Below are 22,536 nucleotides of genomic sequence, written 5' to 3' on the forward strand. Positions count from 1 at the left end.
ATTAGTAATATGGCATGACAAATAATGCGATGAGGGAAGAGCAAAATGATGTGAGACTATATACAAGGAACATTTAATATAAACATCTAAGCTAAGACTCAGCCAAAGTGTTCTGGGTAGTTGGAACAGCATCAGCAAAATCTCAAACAAGAGATGAGACAAACTGTGGAAAATTGGGACATATCCTATAGGTTAGGGAAGGAAGGTTGAGGAAGTGAACAAGGGCCAAATTCTACAAGGCCTTAAAAGCCATTTTCAGGAGTTTCAAATTTGTCCTGCGGAATGGGGAATCCTTAAAGGATGTTAAGCAGAGAAGTGGCATGATCACACGTGATTTTTTTAACTTTAAAATTTTTTTAGTAATCACTACACACAGTATAGGGCTCAAACCCATGACCCTGAGATCAACAGTCACATGCTCTTCCTCCTGAGCCAACTGGGTGCCACACATGTGTGATTTTAAAATAGTATCGTGACTGCCTTTTGTCAACAGTGGATTGGAGGGCATCAGAATGAATTCAGGGAGACCAGTTGGCAATGTAGTAATTTTGGTGAGAGAGTTGAGGGGACTTGAACAAGGGACAAAAGTATGTATGGGAGCTGAAGGAGAAAGATATCTTGGTTTCTGGCTTGAGCTATGGGGCCAATGTTTGTTCCATCCACTGAGCTAAAAGACTGTTGAGAACAAATAGGTTTGGGGGAGAAGATGCAATCAGTTTTGGATTTGCTAAGTTTGAGGGGAATGTGAGTCAGCCTTGTTGGACTTCTTGTGGACTTCCACTCCTTGTGGAAATCAGGAGAGAGATCTTGGTTACAGATAGAAATTTGGAAATCATCAGTATATTGTTAGTTACTAAAGGTAGAAGAGTAGATGAGATTGAGATATAACAGCCATTAGGTGAGAAGAAAACCGAGAGAGTATGGTTTCCCCATAACAAGTGAAGAAAGTGGTCAAAAAAAACAAATGAGTATATATGATTGCCCAAGGAACATGATGTATGAGAAAAGAAAGGCTGAGGCCAGAATCCTACTTTTAAGAGATACATAGAGAAAGAGGAAATGCCACAGAAATAAGAGGGACTGGGAGAATTCTAGGCCCCAGAAATCAGGAAGGGAGGAGTAGTTGGCAACATTTTTACACTAAGATATCAAGTAAGTTGTGTATTGAGGGGTGTATATTGGATGTAGCAACAATGAAGTTCATGATGATTCTGGTTAGGGTGGTCTAATAGAAAGTAGAAGCAAAAGACAGATTATATTTAAGGACTTAGTGAGAGTGGTGAGAAAGAGAAGACTTGGTAGAGAGAATGTCTTCAAGAGGTTTAGCTGTGAAGGTTTGAGAGGGCAGTTAGAATGACGTGGGGTTAAAGGAAAGTTAACCTGTTTTTCATTAAGTTCTTTTGATTACTTTTTGAGAATGTGCTTTACCTTTTTAGTTTTATGTTTGTTTTCTTGGCTGCATTTCGTTTTTTATTTTTTATTTTTTTTTTTTAAAGAATTTTTTTTAATTTATTTATTTATGATAGTCACAGAGAGAGAGAGAGGCAGAGACAGAGGCAGAGGGAGAAGCAGGCTCCATGCACCGGGAGCCCGATGTGGGATTCGATCCCGGATCTCCAGGATCGCGCCCTGGGCCAAAGGCAAGCGCGAAACCGCTGCGCCACCCAGGGATCCCTGCATTTCGTTTTTTAAAAAAATATTTTATTTACTTGAGAGTGAAACAGAGAGCAAGCAAGAAAGCACGGTGGGAGATAGGGGAAGGGAGAGGGAGGGGCAGAGTGGAGAGACAGGGACAAGTGGACTCTGCGCTGAGCATGGAGCCCAATGCAGGGCTCAATCTCACCACCTTGAGATGGTGACCTGAGCCAAAATCAAGAGTTGGAGGTTCAAACCAACTGAGCCACCCAGGAGCTCCTGGCTTCATTTCATTTTGAGACGATGGATGGGGCAAGAATTGAAACTGTTTAGCTTTTGCATTGTGTAGTTAATCGTTTGCATGTAGTAAGAAAATAGCTTTACTGGCTTAATTAGTTAGATTTTTCTCTATATAATTTTTGAGTGATCCTCTAGATAATGAAACCTCATTTTAATGTATTGCATCCTCTGTTTGTTTTTTAGATCATTCATCGAGATATAAAACCTGAGAATATTTTAGTATCCCAGTCAGGAATTACTAAGCTCTGTGATTTTGGTTTTGCACGAACTCTAGCAGCTCCTGGGGACATTTATACGGACTATGTGGCCACACGCTGGTATAGAGCTCCAGAATTAGTATTAAAAGATACTTCTTATGGAAAGTATGTATATTTTGGGGTCCTGTCTGACCTTTCTTGGTCATCCTTTTTTTCCCCTTTGTGCATCTGTCACCCCTTCTACTGACCCTCTGCCTTCTGTTTGTGGATTAGGGATAAGAAAGGGACATGTCTAAAAAACAAGGGACCCTGTAGGCACCTGCCATGCCAGATAATGATGTTACCACACTTGCTCTGTACCACTGAGTGGCCCCAACCCCAGGTGATCTATGCAGACATCCCTCAAGTTATATCCAAGCTTGCTTTAAACTGTGCCCCACCCTTGGCAGAGTTGCCTCCTTTGCTTATCTTTAGCCTCTACATTCTGAAAAGATTTAAAAACCATTTACCTCACTCTGCCACTGTTACCATAGGAACTGCCACGTTTCTTATTTTCTGGAATATGGTACCCTCTTTACAAAATCTGGTAAATAATTTTTAAAGTGTACTGTTCTAGATGCCTTAAAAAAGTATCATGGCCTCAGTCTATTGTGAAACAGTAGAAACAGTATATGAAATCGCAATCTAATATACGAATAACAAATCTTGAAGTACATAAAGGGACTAAGTGATTGAAATTATTACAATAAATAGGAGAAATAAGTGAATAATTTTCACACACTTTTCTTAGAAACCATTATTCTGTTTTGACAATGGTATCTAACTTTGGGGCACCTGTGTGACTCAGTTGTCATTAAGCATTTGCCTTTGGCTCAGATCATGATCCTGGGGTCCTGGAATTGAGCCTGGCATTGGGCTCCCTGCTCAGTGGAAAGCTTGCTTTTCCCTCTCCTCCTGCTGCTACCCCTGCTTGTGCGTGTGCTCTCTCTCTCTCTGGGAAATGAAGAAATAAATAATCTTTAAAAAAATAGCAAGGGGATCCCTGAGTGGCTCAGTGGTTTAGCACCTGCTTTCAGCTCAGGGTGTGATCCTGGAGTCCTGGGATCGAGTCCTGCATTGGGCTCCCTGCATGGAGCCTGCTTCTCCCTCTGCCTATGTCTCTGCTTCTCTCTCTCTCTCTCATGAATAAATAAATAAAATCTTAAAAAAACCCCACAAAATAACAAAAATACTTCCTAATTAAAGGTAGGTTCTTTGAGAATAGACATAATCTCTTGTAGTCCACAGAGCCAAAATTGGTGACTTGTACATGGTAAATTTGGATTCTATAAGATTTCACATTATTTTTGAAATAAATTTGTGGTGTGTGTTTGTTTATTTATTTATTTTTTAAAGATTTTATTTATTCATGAGAGACAGAGAGAGAGAGGCAGAGACACAGGCAGAGGGAGAAGCAGGCTCCATGCAGGGAGCCCGACATGGGACTCAATCCCGGGTCTCCAGGATCACGCCTTGGGCTGAAGGCAGCACTAAACCACTGAGCCATCTGTCCTGCCACTGTGGTGCATATTTTAAAAAATCCTTTTATTGAAAAACAGCACCCAGAAAAAAAGATCATACAACAAATGTATATAGCTTCACTATGAGATAAAAAAATAGAATTTTGGGGCAGAGGGATGGGTGAAATAGGTGAAGGGGATTAAGAAACATTTATCATGATGAGCAATGAATAGTGCATAGAATTCTCTAATCATATGCTTGAAACTAATACAGCATTTTATATAAATTATACTTGCATTAAAAAAATAGAATTTTTCTTCCTCTCTGAAAACCCTCCATGTACCGTATTCCAATTATATCACTCCCTTATCCCAAAAGTAACCATGATGTTGACTTTTATTATATTCAGTTCCTTGCATTTCTTAATAGTTTTATCTACTTATCTACATGTAGTTTAGCCTTTTTTTAATGACAGCTTTTTTTGAGATATGATTCACATACCATAAAATTCACCCATTTAAATTGTACAATTCAGTTGTTTTTAGTACATTCACAAAGTTGTACAATCATCACTACATTACATTTTAAAACATTTTTATCACCCCAAAAGAAACCCTATATCTGTTAGCAGTCACTTTCCCTTTCCTGCCAAGCCTTCCAGGCTGAGGTAATCACCAGTCTACTTTTATTGTCTATGGTTTTGCCTATTCTGGACACTTCATATAAATGAGATTATGCAAAATCTGTTTTGGGGGGACCAACTTCTCTCACTTTGAATATTGTTTTGGGGGGTTCATCCATGTTGTTGCATGTATCAGTACTTCATTTCTTTTTATGGCTGAATAATATTCACCCTATGGATTATACCACATTTTATTTATTTATTCATTAGTTGATAGACATCTTGATTATTTCTGCTTTTTGGCTTTGATGATTAATGTTGAGAACATGTGTAAACATATCTTTTTTTTTAAAGATTTTATTTATTTATTCATGAGAAACACGAGAGAGGCAGAAACATAGGCAGAGGGAGGAGCAGCCTCCCTGCGGGGAATGTGATGTGGGACTCGATCCCAGGACCCCAGGATCACGACCTGAGCTGAAGGCAGACTGGTTATTGAGCCACCCAGGGATCCCTTTGTGTACATGTTTTAGTGTGGACGTGTGTCTTCATTTCTTTTCGGTGCATCTCTGGGAGCTGGAATTATGGGTCTTGTGGTAGCTCTATGTTTGATCTTTTGAGGAGCTGCCAGACTGGTTTCCACAGTGTCTGGATCGTTTCATATTCCTGCCAGCAGAATGTAGGGACTATGATTTCTTCATATCCTTGCCAACACTTACTGTTACCATTTTTTATGGCCACCCTAGATTTTCTCCTCCACCCCCCAGGCATCCTTTTTAAAATACGCTTTTTATTTTGGATTAATTTTACATTTATAGAAAAGTTGCAAAGATAGTAGAGAGAATTCCCATACAGCCCTCACCTAATTTCTGCTTTACCCAACATCATAATCTTACATTACTGTGGTATATTTGTTAAAACTAGTTTTGCTTTTTTATTTAAGTAAGATCTGCTATGTTTTTTAAATTTCCTCTATCCCTTTATTTTTCTTACAACTTAACCTGTTGGAGAACCCAGATCATTGAGTTTCTAAGTCTGAAATTTTTTTTTAATTTTTAAATTTTTTTATTTATTCATGAGAGACACAGAGACAGAGAGGCAGAGACACAGGCAGAGGGAGAAGCAGGCTCCATGCAGGGAGCCCGACTCGATCCCGGGTCTCCAGGATCAGGCCCTGGGCTGAAGGCGTCGCTAAGCTGCTGAGCCACCCAGGCTTTTTAAAAAAAAAAAAAAAAAAAAAAAAGCTTTGTTGAGGGATCCCTGGGTGGCTCAGCAGTTTAACACCTGCCTTTGGCCCAGGGCATGATTCTGAAGACCCGGGATCAAGTCCCACATTGGGCTCCCCACAAGGAGCCTGCTTCTTCCTCTGCCTCTCTCTCTCTCTCTGTGTCTCTCATGAATAAATAAAATCTTCAAAAAAGAAAACAAAACTTTGTTGAGATAAAATTCATGCACAATACAATTCATTTAAGATATACAATTCAATGGTTTTTAGTATATTCAGAGATATATGCAATATCACCATAATTTTTGAACATTTTCATCATCTAAAAGAAACCCTGTATCCTTTAGCTATTACCTTTCCATATCCCCACCCCTTTTGTTCTAGCCATGATCAACCACTAACCTACTTTCCGGCTTTATAGATTTCCCTATTCTTGGGATCCCTGGGTGGCGCAGCGGTTTGGCGCCTGCCTTTGGCCCAGGGCGCGATCCTGGAGACCCAGGATCGAATCCCACGTCAGGCTCCCGGTGCATGGAGCCTGCTTCTCCCTCCCTCTGCCTGTGTCTCTGCCTCTCTCTCTCTCTCTCTCTGTGTGTGTGACTATCATAAATAAATAAAAAAATTAAAAAAAATTAAAAAAAGATTTCCCTATTCTGGATTTCATATGGATGGAATTATATAATATGTATAGTCTTTTGTGATTGGCTTTTTTACTTAGCATAATGATTTCAAAGTTCACCCTAGTTGTGGCACATATTAGTGCTTCCTTTCCTTTTTTTTCTTTTTTCAAGATTTTATTTTTAAGTAATCTCTACACCCAGTGTAGAGGGGGCTTGAACTCACAATTCCAAGACTAAGAGTCACATGCTCTTCTGACGGAGTCAGACAGGCAACCCCTTCCTTTCCTTTTTTTATATCCCAATTATTTCCCCATTATTTGGATAGATCACTTTTTTTAAAAAGATTTTATTTATTTATTCATAAGAGACAGGCAGAGACCTAGGCAGAGGGAGAAGCAGGCTCCCTGTGGGAAGCCTGATGCGGGACTCGATCCAAGGACGCTGGGATCACGACCTGAGCTGAAGGCAGACACTCAACCTCTGAGCCTTCCAGGTACCCCGATAGATCACTTTTGTTTATCCATTTGTCCATTGATGGACATTTGAGTTGTATTCACTTTTTGGCTATTATGAATAATGCTGCTCTACATATTTATGTACCAGTTTTTATGCAGACAAGTTTTAATTTCCCTTGGAGTAGAATTAATAGGTTTTGTGGTAATCTTATGTTTAATCATTTGAGACACGCCCAGCTGTTTTCCCAGTGTCTAAATCATTTTAAAATCCCACCAGCAGAGCATGAGAGTTAGTTTCTCTGATATCTTCATCAACATTGTTATTATCTGAGATGGATTCTAGTCATCCTCTTGGGTGTGAAGTGGTATCTCATTGTGGTTTGATTTGCATTTCCTTGATGACTAATGATGAGCATCTTTTCATGTGCCTATTGGCTATTTATATATCTTCCTTAGAGAAATGTCTGTTCAGATCCTTTGCCCATTTTTAAATTGTATTGGCTTTTTATTATTGAGTTGTAAGAATTCTTTGTATATTCTAGATTCAAATCCTTACCAGATAATACATTTTAAATTTTTTTCTCTCATTCTCCCTAATTTCTCTAGCCAGAACCTCCAGCACAAAGTCAAAAAGAAGTGAAGGGCACCTGGTGATTCTTGATCTTTGTGTTGTGAGTTTGAGCCCCATGTTGGGTTAGAGATTACTTAAAAAAACAAACTTTAGGGATCCCTGGGTGGCGCAGCGGTTTAGTGCCTGCCTTTGGCCCAGGGCGCGATCCTGGAGACCAGGGATCGAATCCCACGTCGGGCTCCTGGTGCATGGAGCCTGCTTCTCCCTCTGCCTGTGTCTCTGCCTCTCTCTCTCTCTCACTGTGTGCCTATCATAAATAAATAAAAATTAAAAAATAAAATAAAATAAAATAAAAAATAAAAAAAAACAAACTTTAGAAAAAGATCAACAAAACAATATCCATACATTATCATTATAGTCCATCACTTTATATTAAGGTTCATTCTTTGTGTTGGATTTCCTATGGATTTTGACAAATGTGTCATGTCATGTATTCACTATTACAGTATTGTACAGAATAGTTTCTCAGCCCTAAAAATCCTCTGTGTTCTATCTTTTCTTTTTTTTGTGTGTGTGTGTGTGTTCTATCTTTTCATCCTTTCCTCCTTCTCCCTGAACTTCTGGCATTCACTGATTTTTTTACTGTCTCTATACTCTTGCCTTTTCCAGAATGTCATGTGTATGGAGTCATATGTTATTTAGCCTTTTCAGACTGGCTTCTTCCACTTACCAATGTATATTTAAGGTTCCCCCATTTTTTGGTTTTGCTTTGCTTTGTGTCTCAATAGGTCATTTTTTTTTTATTTTTTTATTTATGATAGTCACACAGAATGAGAGAGAGAGAGGCAGAGACACAGGCAGAGGGAGAAGCAGGCTCCATGCACCGGGAGCCCGACGTGGGATTTGATCCTGGGTCTCCAGGATCGCGCCCTGGGCCAAAGGCGGGCGCTAAATCGCTGCGCCACCCAGGGATCCCTCGATAGGTCATTTTTTAATCACTAAGTAGTACTCCATTGTATGTGTATATATGACAGTTTATCCATTTATCTAATGAAGGGCTTCTTGCTTGCTCTCAAGTTTTGGCAGTTACGAATAAAGCTGTTGTAAACATTCACGTGCAGGTTTTTTTCAACTCATTTGGGTAAATACTAATTAGTGCAATTATTTTTAAAGATTATTTATTTATTAGAGAAAGAGGGGGGAGCGAGACAGTGAGGGGAGGAGCAAAGGGAGAGGGACAAGCCGACTATACGCTAAGCGCGGAGCCCTACTTGGGGCTCAATCTCAGGACTCTGATATGATTTAGCCAAAACCAAAAGTTGAATGCTCAGATGCTCAACCAACTGAGCCACTCAGGCACCCCTGAGGTATGCTATTATTGCTAGGTTGTGTGGTAACACTATGTTTAGTTTTATTGGAAACTGTCAAACTGTCTTACAAAGTGGCTGTATCATTTTGCATTCCCATGGAATGAGAGTTCCTTTGCTCCATATCCTCACAAGCATTTACTATTGTATTGTATTTTAGTCTTCCTAATAATAGGTGTGTATTTATGGTATTTATCTTATTGCTTCAATTTACAAGTCCCTGATGACATATGATGTTGAGCATCTTTTCATATGTGTATTTGCCATTTGTATATCTTTTTTGGTGAGCTATCACCTCGTATTTTTAACTTGATTGTTTATTTTCTTATTGTTGAGTTTTAGGTGTGCTTTATATATTTTAGACACAAATTATTTATTGAATATTTGTTTTGCAGATATTTTTTCCAACTCTGTGGTTTCTTTTTTCATCCTCTTATCAGTGTCTTTCACAGAACAGAATTTAAAAATTTTAATGATGTACCGGAGCTCCCAGGTGACTCAGTCGATTAAGGGTCTGCCTTCAGCTCATAACATGATCCCAAGGTCCTGAGATCAAGTCCCGCAGTGGGCTCCCTGCTCAGTGGGGAGCCTTCTTCTCCCTCTCCCTCTGCCTGCCAATCCCCCTGCTTGTGTTCTCTCTCTCTGACAAATAAATAAAATCTTAAAAAATTTAATGATGTACCACTTATCAACTTTTTTCTTTTGTGGATTATGCTTTTGGTGTTGTATCTAAAAACTCATCACCTAAGATCATCTAGATTTTTTCCTATATTATTGTCTAGAAGTTTTATAGTGTTGTATATTATATCTGTTGTCCATTCTGAGTTAATTTCTGTGAAAATTGTAAGATCTATGTCTATGTTCTTTTTATTTCTTTACATATGGATGTCCAGTTGTTCCAGTATCACTTGTTGAAAAGACTTTCTATTCTGTGCTGAATTGTCTTTTCTTCTTTGTCAAAGTTTATTTGAATATATTTTTATGAGTCTCTTTCTAGATTCTGTATTCTGTTCTCTTGATCTGTTTGTTCTTTCACCAATACCAAACTATCTTGATTACTGGAGCTTTATAATATGTTTTGAAGTCAGGGAGTATCTTTCCTCTGATTTTGTTCCTCAACAATGTATTCTGGGTCTATTACTTTTCCATATTGTTAAAACCAAATTTCAGCTGAGTAAAATTTAAAGATCTAAATACTTTTATTCAATGATTTGTGAATCAGGCAACATTCCATCTAGCAGACAGAAAGGCACACCAAAGGGCTATACAAATTAGATTTATATAGGCAGAGTGGGGCAGAACAAGGAAGTTACTAGTAAAGAGTAGATTGTGGCAAGGTCACCTTCCTTTAGGGGATGGCAGGGTTCTGTCAGTTTACCTCACTAGTGCTGATCATGTAATTCCAGATTGACTGGTATAAGAGTCCACTTCTGGAAGAAGTTGAAACTGATTAAGTATTTTTTTAAAGCATTTATTTATTTATTTACTTATTTGAGAGGGAGCATGTGCATGAGCTGGGGGAGGGGCAGAGAGAATTTTTCTTTTTTTCTTTTTCTTTTTTTTTAACATTTTATTTATTTATTATGAGAGACACACAGAGGCAGAGTCATAGGCAGAGGGAGAAGCAGGCTTCTCTCGGGGAGCCTGATGTGGGACTTAATCCCTGGACCCCAGGATCACTCCCTGAGCTGAAGGCAGATGCTCAACCACTGAGCCAGCCAGGCATTCCTCTTTTCCTTTTTTTTTTTTTTTAAGATTTATTTATTTGAGAGAGAGAATAGGAGCAGGAGGAGAGGAAGAGAATCTCAAGCAGACTCCCTGCTTAATGAGGAGCCTGAAGTGGGGCTCCATCCCACAACCTTGAGATCATGACCTGAGCCAAAATCAAGAATCAGATGCTTAACCAACTGAGCCTCCCAGGCACCCTGAGAGAGAGAATTTTAAGCAGACTGTACTGAATACACAGCCAGAAGTGGGTCTCAATTCCATGACCCAGAGATCATGACCCAAGCCAAAATCAAGAGTTAGTTGATGGACTGAGTCACCCAAGCACCCCTAAATTAAGTATTAAGTCTCAGTTTGGTGATGTGGGCTTAGCACAAGTGACTCCATTTTGGGCCTATGGTCTCTTTTTTAACAATATAAACTTTAGAATCAATTTGTTGATATCCAAATTGTATTTTGACTGGGTTTGCATTGAATCTCTAGATCAAGTTGGAAAGAGCGGACATTTTGACAATATTGAGTCTTCCTATTCATGAACATGCAATATCTCTCTATATACATTTTCTTGGAATTGTTCAGTGAATTTTACTTTTTTCACTTGAGGGTTCACCTTGGAGATAAATTTATATTGGCATATACCTTCTTTTTTAATACCTGAATAATATTTCATTTATTGTACAAAATATTACATAGTCATTCTCACATTGATGGATATTTAGGTTGTTTCCAATTATTTTCTACCACAAACAGTGCTTCAGTGAAATTGTCATATCATTTATTTTTGTGCATGTTAGTAGATCTTTGGATAAATTTCTAGGAATAAAGTTGTTTGGCCAAAAGTAGGTACATTTTTAATTTTGGTAGCTTTTGCCAATTTTCCCTTCAAAGTAGTTTTGTGATTTACACTCCCAGGATGGTACACGAGTGTTCATTTTTCATGGCTTCACCATTATAGCAGTTATTGATTCTTACAATTTTTATCAGTTGCATCATTGAACGATCTATCTCATTGTAATGTTTATATTTCTTCTGCATGTGAGATTGGGCTACTTTTTATCTGTATAAAATTCCTACTGGGGTGGTGCCTGGGTGGCTTAGTGGATTGAGCATCTGACTCTTGGTTTTGGCTCAGGTTGTGTTCTTGGGGTCCTGGGATTGAGCCCTGTGTCAGGCTCTCTGCTCAGTGCAGAGTCTCTTTGAGATTCTCTCTTCCTCTCCCTCTCCCTGCTCTAGTCCACTCACTGTCTCAGATAAATTAATCTTTTTAAAAAGTCCTAGTGGGTGCCTGGCTGGCTTAGTCATTGGAGCATGTGATGCTTGATCTCGGGGTTGTTAAGTTTGAGCTCTATGTTGGGTGTAGAAGTTACTTTAAAAAAATAAAATCTTTATTTATTTACTCATGAGAGACACAGAAAGAGAGAGAGACACAGGCGGAGGGAAAGGCAGGCTCCACATGGGGAGCCCAATGTGGAACTCGATTCCAGGAGCCTGGGATCACGACCTGTACTGAAGACAGACATTCAACCACTGATCCACCCAAGCATCCCCCAAAATAAAATATTTAAAAGTCCTAGTAATTTAAATTATCTTTTAAAAAACTGATTATGTGGGGAAAAAAGTCGGAATTATGGAAGACTCACAATACCTTAAATAAATATAGGTGCCTGGCTGGCTCAGAGCATGTGACTTTTGATCTTAGGGTCATAGTTTAAGCCCCACATTAAGCATGGAGCCTACTTTAAATAAAGTAATTTAAAAAATAAATGTAAGTGGTAAAAAATTTAAGATTTTTAATTTTTACTTTTTATTTATTTTCTTTTATTGTTTTAAAGATTTTAGGGCAGCCCAGGTGGCTCAGTGGTTTAGCGCTGCCTTCAGCCCAGGGCATGATCCTGGAGACCCGGGATCAAGTCCCACATGAGGATCCCTGCACGGAACCTGCTTTGCCCTCTGCCTGTGTCTCTGCCTCTCTCTCTCACTCTCTCTCTGTCTCATGAATAAATAAAATCTTAAAAAAAAGATTTTATTGATTTATTTGTCAGAGAGCACAAGGAAGTGGAGCAGCAAGCAGAGGGAGAAGCAGTCTCCCTGCTGAGCAAGAAGCCCAATGCAGAACTCAATCCCAGGACAGCAGATGCTCAACCGCTGAGCCACCCAGGCACTACCCCCCCCCGCTTTTTTTTTTAATTTTTAAATTTAGCTTCCTCACTTTCCTTCATGAGTCTTCTATAGTTTTTTAAGTACAGATCCTTTGCCTCTTTGGTTAGGTTTTTTCCTAGGTATCATATGGTTTTTGATGCAGTTGTAAATGGGACTGACTCCTTAATTTCTCTTCTGTCTCATTGTTAGTGTGTAGAAATGCAACTAATTTCTATGCATTGATTGTATATCCTGCCACGTTGCTAAATTCCTGTATGAGTTCTAGGAATTTTGAGGTGGAATCTTTTGGGTTTTCCACGTCTAGTATCATGTCATCCACGAAGAGTGAGAGTTTGACTTCTTTGCTGATTTGGCTGCCTTTTATTTCTTTTTATTGTCTGATTGCTGAGGCTAGGACTTCTAGTACTATGTTGAACAGTGGTAGTGATAGAGGACATCCCTGACATGTTCCTGGCCTTAGGGGGAAAGCTCTCAGTTTTTCCTTATTGAAGATGATATTTGTTATGGGCTTTTTGTAGGTGGCCTTATGATACTGTTATGTTTCCTTTATCTCAACATTGTGAAGAGTTTTAATCAAGAAAGGATGTTGTACTTTATCAAATACTTTTTCTGCATCTATTGAGAGGATCATATGATTCTTGTCCTTTCTTTTATTAATGTAGTGTATCATATTGATTGATTTGTGGATGTTGAACCACTCTTGCATCCCAGGAATAAATCCAATTTGATTGTGGTGAATAATCCTTTTAATGTCCTATTGGATTCCTGTTGGCTAGTATCTTGATGGGAATTTTTATATTAATGTTCATCAGGAATATTGGTCTATAATTCTTCTTTTTGGTGGGGTCTTTGATTTTGGAATCAAGGTAATGCTGGCCTCATAGAAAGAGTTTGGAAGTTTTCCTTCCATTTCTATAATTTGAGATAGCTTCAGAAGAATAGGTATTAATTCTTCTTTTAATGTTTGGTAGAATTCCCCTGGGAAGCCATCTGGCCCTGGACTCTTGTTGGGAAATTTTTGATTACTGCTTTGATTTCCTTGCTGGGTATGAGTCTGTTCAGGTTTTCTATTTCTTCCTGTTTCAGTTTTGGTAGTTCATATGTCTCTAGGAATGCATCCATTTCTTCCAAATTCCCTAATTTTTGGCATATCGTTGCTCATAATGTATTCTTATAATTATTTGTGTTTCTTTGGAGTTGGTTGTGATCTTTCCTCTTTTATTCATGATTTTATTTATGTGGGTTCTTTCTGTTTACTTTTTGATAAGTCTGGCCAGGGGGTTTATTTATCTTATTAATTCTTTTTTTTTTAAAGATTTTTATTTACTCATGAGAGAGAGAGCGAGAGGCAGAGACATAGGCAGAGGGGGAGGTAGGCTCCCTCTGGGGAGCCTGATGTGAGACTCCATCCCAGGACCTTGGGATCACAAGCTGAGCCAAAGGCAGATGCTTAACCATTGAGCCACCCAGGTACCCGTATCTTATTAATTCTTTCAAAGAACCAGGTCCTGGTTTCATTGATCTGTTCTATTGTTCTTTTGGTCTCTATTTTATTGATATCTGCTCTAATCTTTATTAATTATCTTCTCCTGCTTAGTTTAGGTTTTATTTGCTATTCTTTGTCCAGCTCCTTTAGATGTAAGGTTAGGTTGTGTATTTGAGATCCTCCTTATTCCTTTAGAAAGCCTTGTATTGCTGTATATTTTTCTCTTAGGATGGCCTTTGCTTCATCCCAAAGGTTTTGGACAGTTGTGTTTTCATTTTCATTTATTTTCTGAAACAATTTTATTTTATATTATTTTTAATTTTTTTAAAGATTTTTTAAATTTTTTTTATTTATTTATGATAGTCACAGAGAGAGAGAGAGAGAGAGAGAGAGAGAGAGGCAGAGACACAGGCAGAGGGAGAAGCAGGCTCCATGCACCGGGAGCCCGACGCGGGATTCGATCCCAGGTCTCCAGGATCACGCCCTGGGCCAAAGGCAGGCGCCAAACCGCTGCGCCACCCAGGGATCCCCCTTCTGAAACAATTTTAAAATTATAGTTACTTTTCATCTGGACTACTACATGGCTTCTCATGTGATTTAAATACAAACTAATTTTATTAGTAAAATGTGATGTAATGTTTAATATATATATTCTAAAGTTGGCATATGATATTAAAGTGAAAATTTATAAATGAGACTACCTAACTGTTCTTTTTCCTTTGGCTGGAACTTTATTTTAAAAAATTTTAGGGGTACCTGGGTGGTTCAGTGATTGAGTGTCCGTCTTTGGCTCAGGGCGTGATCCTGGGTTCCTGGGATCGAGTCCCACCCACATCGAGCTCCCTGCGTGGAGCCTACTTCTCCCTCTGCCTATGTCTCTGCCTCTCTCTTTCCGTCTCTCTCATGAATGAATAAATAAAATCTTTAAAAATTTTTAGAGATATTTTATATATTTCTCTATGAAAAAAGTATTTATTCTTGTTTGTTTCAGACCTGTAGATATCTGGGCTTTGGGTTGTATGATCATTGAGATGGCCACTGGAAATCCCTATCTTCCTAGCAGTTCTGATTTGGATTTACTTCATAAAATTGTTTTAAAAGTAGGTAGGTACTACTGAAATACACTGTTACGTACCTAAAGTAAATATTGCTATATCAGTTGTGCTTGATTTTCAGTTTCAGAGTTTTTTCTTTACATGAACAGGGAAGCACATTGTTTTGATATATGGCAGGAATAAAGAAGGTAGAAAATTTATCTCCGTTTTTGTAAATATTTTCTTTGCCAGGTTGCAAATAGCTACGTCATTTGATAATGGCTGATACTAAGAAAAATGGTGCCATAGGAACCCACTTCAATTTGTCTAAAAGTTGTTTTGAAATTTTGGTTTCTACAAGTATTTGCGTCTCTCAAAGAGGACTTTTATTTTATTTTTTATTTTTAAAAAGATTTGATTTATTCATTTATTTGAGAGAGAGAGGGATAAGCAGACCCCCTGCTGAGCAGGGAGCCTGATGTGGGCCTGGATCCCAGGACTTTGAGATCATGACCTGAGCTGAAGGCAGGCACTTAATCAACTGAGCAAACCCAGGCACCCTTCAAAGAGGACTTTTAAAAAATAGAGTTTATCTAGATTTTTTGTAAGCACTTAGAGATAGAAAGTTACTTATGGGGATCCCTGGGTGGCGCAGCGGTTTGGCGCTTGCCTTTGGCCCAGGGCGCGATCCTGGAGACCCGGGATCGAATCCCACGTCGGGCTCCCGGTGCATGGAACCTGCTTCTCCCTCTGCCTATGTCTCTGCCTCTCTCTCTCTCACTGTGTGACTATCATAAATAAATAAAAATTAAAAAAAAAAAAGAAAGTTACTTATGAGAAAACTTTTTTTTAAAACCACAGTGGATATCCAGGTAGCTAAATAACTTATCCAAAAATACATTTGATGAGCAGTTTTGCTTATTTGATGATCTGCTTTGACTACCCAAACATTTTGCTGGATAACCTTGATCATGGAGTTTCAATATTTTTTTTTTACATATTTCTGAATGATGACCTTGAGGAGCCCCTTTTGTGGTAGAGAAACTATACATAAACATGTAATTACAGGATCATGAGGAGGATACTGTACGTGACTATAAAAATCATGAAGTATGGATAAACATTAATTAAAGATACAGTTTGAAGTCTTAAAGCATCACACCTTTTTGGTTATCTTTAAAGTTCTAATTATGAGAGTAATGTTAGAAAAAATGCTAGAGGTGGGACTAATTCTGTCACTTTCCAGGTAAGGAAACTTAGAGAAGAAGCATAGAGAGGGAAGGAATTTGCCCAGGGTCACAGAACTAGTTGTAGCAAAACTGGCACTGGGACTTAGCTCTCTCCATTCCTATTTACAATTCTTTCTATTCTACAATTCTTTCTATTCTACCTCTACTCTATAGCCTTGTTTCTTTGTAATATTTCTATTTCTAAATAATGTTTGAATAAGGCTTTGAAGCTGTTTGAGTAAGGCTTTGCTGATAAAGACTTGTTAGACCATTTAGATACCCATATAGAAATGTGTAAGAGTTTGTGCTTTTCCTGATAACATTATATATGTCTTATATTTGGAGAAATGAAAATGAACCTGGTGGTTTTAAATTTTCTACTGCCTACATGCTATCAAGAGATTACTGGGGGGATCCCTGGGTGGCGCAGCAGTTTGGCACCTGCCTTCGACCCAGGGCGCGATCCTGGAGACCTGGGATCGAATCCCACGTCGGGCTCCCGGTGCATGGAGCCTGCTTCTCCCTCTGCCTACTCTGCCTCTCTCTCTCTCTCTCTCTCTCTCTCTCTCTCTGTGTGACTATCATAAATAAATAAAAATTTAAAAAAAGAGATTACTGGGGAAACTTCCAATTTTTTTTGCTATATTCAGATAGTTTCTTATTCAACCTTAAAAATTAAAAGAACATGGGACGCCTGAGTGGCTTAGTGGTTGATACTCTGCCTTTGGTTCAGCGTGATACTGGAGTCCTGGGATTCAGTCCCGCATGGGCTCCCTGCATGGAACCTGCTTCTCCTTCTGCCTATGTCTCTGCCTCTCTCTCTCTGTGTCTCTCGTGAATAAATACACAAAATCTTAAAAAAAAAATTAAAAGAACATAATTGTTATTCTCTTTTTAGTAATTTTTTCTTTTTAGTAATTTAATGCAGACCACATAGTAACTTGTTTATTTTGATTGTAGATTAATTTCCCTGTTCTTATATTCATATTTTTTTCTTTTTTCAGGCAATTTGACACCTCACTTACAGAATATCTTTTCCACGAGTCCCATTTTTGCTGGGGTGGTTCTTCCTCAAGTTCAACACACCAAAAATGCAAGAAAAAAATACCCAAAACTAAATGGATTGTTGGCAGATATAGTTGACGTATGTTAAGAATTAAGGACTTATTTCTGGGAAATTTGCATAAATTATAATATAGTTTTAAGTTATTATTTTAATGAAATTCTAAAAGGATTCAATAACATTCATTAATATTATCTCTTAAAAGTTACTGTATTTCTACTTTCTGTCTTTAGTCCAGAAAAATTAAAATTCATAGATTGTTAGAACTGAGAACTCCCTAGGATGATCCTGTCCATTATTTTTAGTTTATCCCAATTTTAATGATCATTAGGGATAAATTGGAAGATTTTGAAGGACTTAACCATGTTTAGCACTACCTTTTAATAGCCAGTCTACCCAAGTTCCTTGTGTACTTGTATCCTGAGAGATCTACTAGGCATTGACAGCTGCAGTTTTAATGTTGTTTGAGGTATACCAATGCCAAAATTTACCTTGAATTTGGAGAAAACAAAAACATTATACTATATATAATACTTGCTAATTATTTTTAAATGTAAATTTCTTTTTGAACTAGGTAATAAAGATAGTAATATACTTAGTGCAAAATTCAAAAAGTAAGAGAATTTACTGTGGAAAGTAATGTGTTTCTATTTATTTTGTCTATCTAGCTAATTTCCTTTCCCAAGGTCAACTGAAGTATCTTATTTCTGATGTGTATAGCCCTTTAAAAAAAGTGGTTACCTAAATTTCAAAGCAAGTATGGTGTAGTGTTTATAGGAAGGAGCTCTGGAATCACATAGACTAAAACTCAGCTCTGTCACTAATTAGCTCTGTAACCTTGGGAAAGTCACTTAATTTCTGTGACCCAGTTTACTGGGCTATAAAACAACATTAACAGTCTTTATTTTGGGGGGCTGGAGGATTAAATGAAGTAATGGTGAAAATGTTCTGAGCACAGAGCCTTGATTAAGCTGTTGACAAATTTTGTCAATTTTAATTGTTGCTGTTATTGTTTAGGTAAACTTGTTAAACATATAATATGTAGCATCTAAAGACTATTCTTTCTTTTTTTAAAGATTTTATTTATTTACTCATGAGAGATACACAGAGAGAGGCAGAGACATAGGCAGAGAGAGAAGCAGGCACCCTGTGGGGAGCCTGATGTAGGACTCGATCCCATGACCCTGGGATCATGACCTGAGCCAAAGGCAGAATCTGCTCAACCACTGAGCCACCCAGGTGTCCCTCTAAAGACCATTCTTAATGGGGAAAAATTATTTCATTGGTATCTGGAGAAAACTAGAGTTTATTAATAATCTGATTTGTCGGGGTCCCAGGTAGCTCACACAGTTGAGTGTCTGACTCTTGTTTTTGGCTCAGGTCATGATCTCAAGGTTGTGAGATTGAGCCCCATCATGGCCTCCACCCTCAACAGGGAGTCTACTTAAGATTCTCTCTCTCTCTGGAGGCACTTGGATAGTTCAATTGGGTAAGTATCTGACGATTGATTTTGGCTCAGATCGTTGATATCATGATTGTGAGATCAAACCCAGAGCTGGGCTCTGCACTCAGTGAGGAATCTGCTTGAGATCTCTCTCCCTCTCCCTCTGCCCCTCCCACTCATGCTCACTCTTGCTCTCTCTCACTCAAATAAATATATTATTTTAATGAATGAATTTAATGAAACATTCACATGGTAGGAAACTTTACAATTTCTTTTTTGTTTTTTAAAGATTTTATTTATTTGAGAGATTGAGAGAGAGAGAGTGCATGAGTAGGGGGAGAGGGGCAGAGGGAGAAGCAGGCTCCCCACTGAGCGGAGAGCCTGACTTGGGGCTTGATCCCAGGACTCTGAGATCATGACCTGAGCCTAAGGCAGATACTTAATTGACTGGCCACCCAGGTGCCCCTTTATTTATGTACCTCATTTATTTTTTATTTTTGTAGCCATAGTGTCCATTTTCCAATTTTATGACTGCTGAGGTGTTCTGACACCCTGTCTTAAAACCTGACTTGATGTGTGGTGGGAGCCGCCGGACACTTAAGATATTTTCACTTAAGATATTATTATTTTTTTAAAAAAACCCCGCCTTTTTTGTATATGTAATGATGAAACATGCTCTAATGGTTGAACAAGGAAGGAGAAAGAAAGACTAATTTCTGAGTGGAGATGTCTCCTTCTTTGTAGAAAAGTAGATCAAGACTGTTATCAAAATTTTGTCTGTTTTATTGCACCTGACTTTAGGATCCCTCCAAATTTTGTGGCCACGTTGTGCCTTTCTTCCTAGAATTGTAAGTTGAACCCAAAGTTTAGTACCTGTTTACACTGTGAAGTGGACATTGTTACAGAGAACACACCGGAGCCTTTCTTACTATTAAGCAAATAATGCCTATGTGAATGTATGATCTGTGGAAAAGCCCCTGTATTTTTACCTGCTGATGCTGTTTTGTTGGAGAATAAATTTTGGCTATTTAAAAAAATTTCCCCCAACAAAATAAAATAAAATAAATCTTAAAAAAGAATTGGGGGGCTCCTGGGTAGCTGTGTTGGTTGAGTTTCTGACTCTGGTTTTGGCTCAGGTCATGATCTCAGGGTACTGAGATTGAGCCCCACAGCCAGCTCTGCAGTCAATGTAGAGTCTACTTGCACGTCTCCTTCCCCCTAGGCTCCTTTCATTTCTCACGCTCTCATTCTCTCTCTCAAATAAATAAAATCTTTTTAAAAAGTAGAAGAATCAAATTTGTTTACTACATTTTCATTTGAATTTATTTTTTATATCATAGTTTTAATTATACAAAGAATACATAATGATTATAGAAAAAGTAGAGAATGCATGATAAAAAGAAGTTAAGATTTTCCCAACTCCTACACTCTGGGAAAAATTACTATTGACATTTTGATTTATATACTTCTAGACTTTTGTGAACCAAATATGTGCATAGAAATTTAAGCTTTTTTTCTCCCCACCCCCTGAAATTTATGCTTTTAAAAGATATCATACTTCACATAGTTATGTGACCTGTTTATGTTATGTAACCATGTCAGTGAATATGGTACTACATCATGATTTTCAATGGTTGCATAGTATCATATAGCCTGACTGTTCCATAGTTTAACTGATTTACAATTTTGAACATTTGTTTTCAGGTTTTCTCTCTTTTGGTAAAGATGCTTTAGTGAACATTTTTTAAATAAGTCTTTTTGAACTTGTTTTATTATTTGTTAGGATAAATTCCTAGAATTGTGATTAGTGGGCCACAGTGTTTATACTTTTTCAGAATTTTTAAATCTATTTTGCTATTTTTTCCTCCAGAAAGATTTTACTGATTTATGTTCAAGTACTCTCAAATAACACTGGATATAAATTCCCACTCTCAATCTAACATTGGATACTATAATTTTAAACATATTTTCCAGTTTTTAAAAAAGATTTTATTTATTCATAGAGAGAGAGAGAGAGAGAGAGAGAGAGAGAGAGGCGGAGACACAGGCAGAGGGAGGATAAGCAGGCATCATACAGAGAGCCTGACATGGGACTCGATCTAGGATCTTCAGGATCACACCCTGAGCTGCAGGTGGCACGAAACCGCTGTGCCACCGGGGCTGCCCATTTTCTAATTTTTTTAAAGTAATCTCTATATCCAACGTGGAGCTCAAACTCACGACCCCAAGAGCAAGAGTCACCATACTAAAAAAAAAAAAAAAAAAAAAAGAGTCACCATACTCTACCAGTTGAGCCAGCTAGGCGCTTCAAAATATTTGCCAATTTAAGAAGCTTAAAATAGCATCCTTTTTTTAGTTGCACTTATATCATCACAGGAAAGGTTGAACATTTTACTAATATTAATTGGCCATTTGTATTTCTTATTTTAAGAATCATTAAACTGGGGACACCTGGGTGGCTCAGTGGTTGAGTGTCTGCCTTTGGTTTGGAGCGTGATCTCAGGGTTCCAGGATTGAGTCCCCCATAGGCCTCTCTGCGAGGAGCCTGCTTCTCCCTCTCTATGTCTCTGCCTTCTCTCTGTGTCTCTCATGAATAAATAAACAAAATCTTTAAAAAATCATTAAACTATTTCTCAGACTATCTCTTTTCATATAGATTTGTAAAATAATAGGCATATTAGTCTTTTGTCATGTGTATTGTAAAAATTTTCTTCACCTTGAATAATCCAGTGACTTAGAATGCCACATTTAGCATACACAAAATGCTTATATACGCTTGGGTCTGTTTCTTTTTCATTGCTTTCTTTCTTTTTTCTAGTATAAACATCAGTTTGATTATTGTTAACTTTAAAATACATCTTAATATCTGGGGCAAAGCATGTATCATTTCCTAGATTTAAATTCTTTCAATAACTTTATTGTGATGTAATTATGTACATTAAACTACACATACTTAAAATGTATAATTTGATGAGTTTTGATAGATGTATACACCTATGAAACCACCATCGCAATCAAGATATCTTACATTTCCATCACCCTCCAAAATGTCCTTTTTTTAAAAAAAAAAAAAAGATTTTATTTGTGAGAGACAGAGAGAGAGAGAAAGGCAGAGACACAGGCAGAGAAAGAAGCAGGCTTCCTGCAGGGACTCATGTGGGACTCGATCCATCTCCAGGGTCAGGCCCTGGGCTGAAGGCAGTGCTAAACCACTGAGCCACCCAGGATGCCCCCAGAATGTCCTCTTATCCTTTTGCAATCCTTCTTTTCCTCCATTTCTGTTCCCAGACAACCTCTAAGTTGCTTTTTATCACTATAAATTAGTTTACATTTTCTAGGATATGTGTGTGTGTCTATATATATATATATAAAATTACATAGTATATACTCTTTGATACAGCATTATGGTTTAGAGATTCATTCATGTTTTTGTGTGTTTCATAGTGAATTCTTTTTTATTGCTGAATAGTACTCCATTGTACAGATGTATACAATTTTTATTAATCCATTCCCTGTTTTGGGTTATTTTCTATTTTTGTCTGTTACAAGTGCTATGAACATTCATGTGCAAGTCTTTGTAGGTGTATATTTTTATCCTTCTGAGTAAGTAAGAGTGGAATGGTGGGTTTAAGCTATGTGTATATTTAATTTTTAAAGAAACTGCCAGTCTGTTTCTCAAAGTATCATATTTTACATTTTCCAAACTAGGGCATGAATATAAATTTTCTTTTTTTAAAAAAAGACTTATTTATTTGAGAGACAGAAAGGTAGCAAGAGCAAGCACAAATGGACGTAGGGTGTGGAGAGGGGGAGAAGCTGGCTTCCCACTGAGCAGGGAGCTGGATGTGGGGCTTGATCCTAGGACACCAGGACCATGACCCAAGCTGAAGGCAGACGCTTAAC

The 22,536-nt window shown here is 37.9% G+C and overlaps 1 protein-coding gene across 2 annotated transcripts in view; it reads left to right on the plus strand.

Moving 5' to 3' along the window:
* CDKL3 (cyclin dependent kinase like 3) overlaps positions 1-22,536 on the plus strand; it is a 55,970-nt gene that overhangs the window by 18,063 nt on the left and 15,371 nt on the right. For both annotated transcript variants that reach the window (XM_055301414.1, XM_055301413.1), the window contains exons 3-5: positions 2,119-2,297; positions 14,855-14,967; positions 17,131-17,270. In XM_055301414.1, coding sequence (XP_055157389.1) covers positions 2,119-2,297; positions 14,855-14,967; positions 17,131-17,270 — 432 coding nt within the window. The remainder of the gene's footprint in view (positions 1-2,118; positions 2,298-14,854; positions 14,968-17,130; positions 17,271-22,536) is intronic.

The sequence above is a fragment of the Nyctereutes procyonoides genome, unplaced genomic scaffold (assembly GCF_905146905.1).
Source record: "Nyctereutes procyonoides isolate TBG_1078 unplaced genomic scaffold, NYPRO_anot_genome, whole genome shotgun sequence".
In the NCBI taxonomy this organism is placed as follows: Eukaryota; Metazoa; Chordata; class Mammalia; order Carnivora; family Canidae; genus Nyctereutes; species Nyctereutes procyonoides.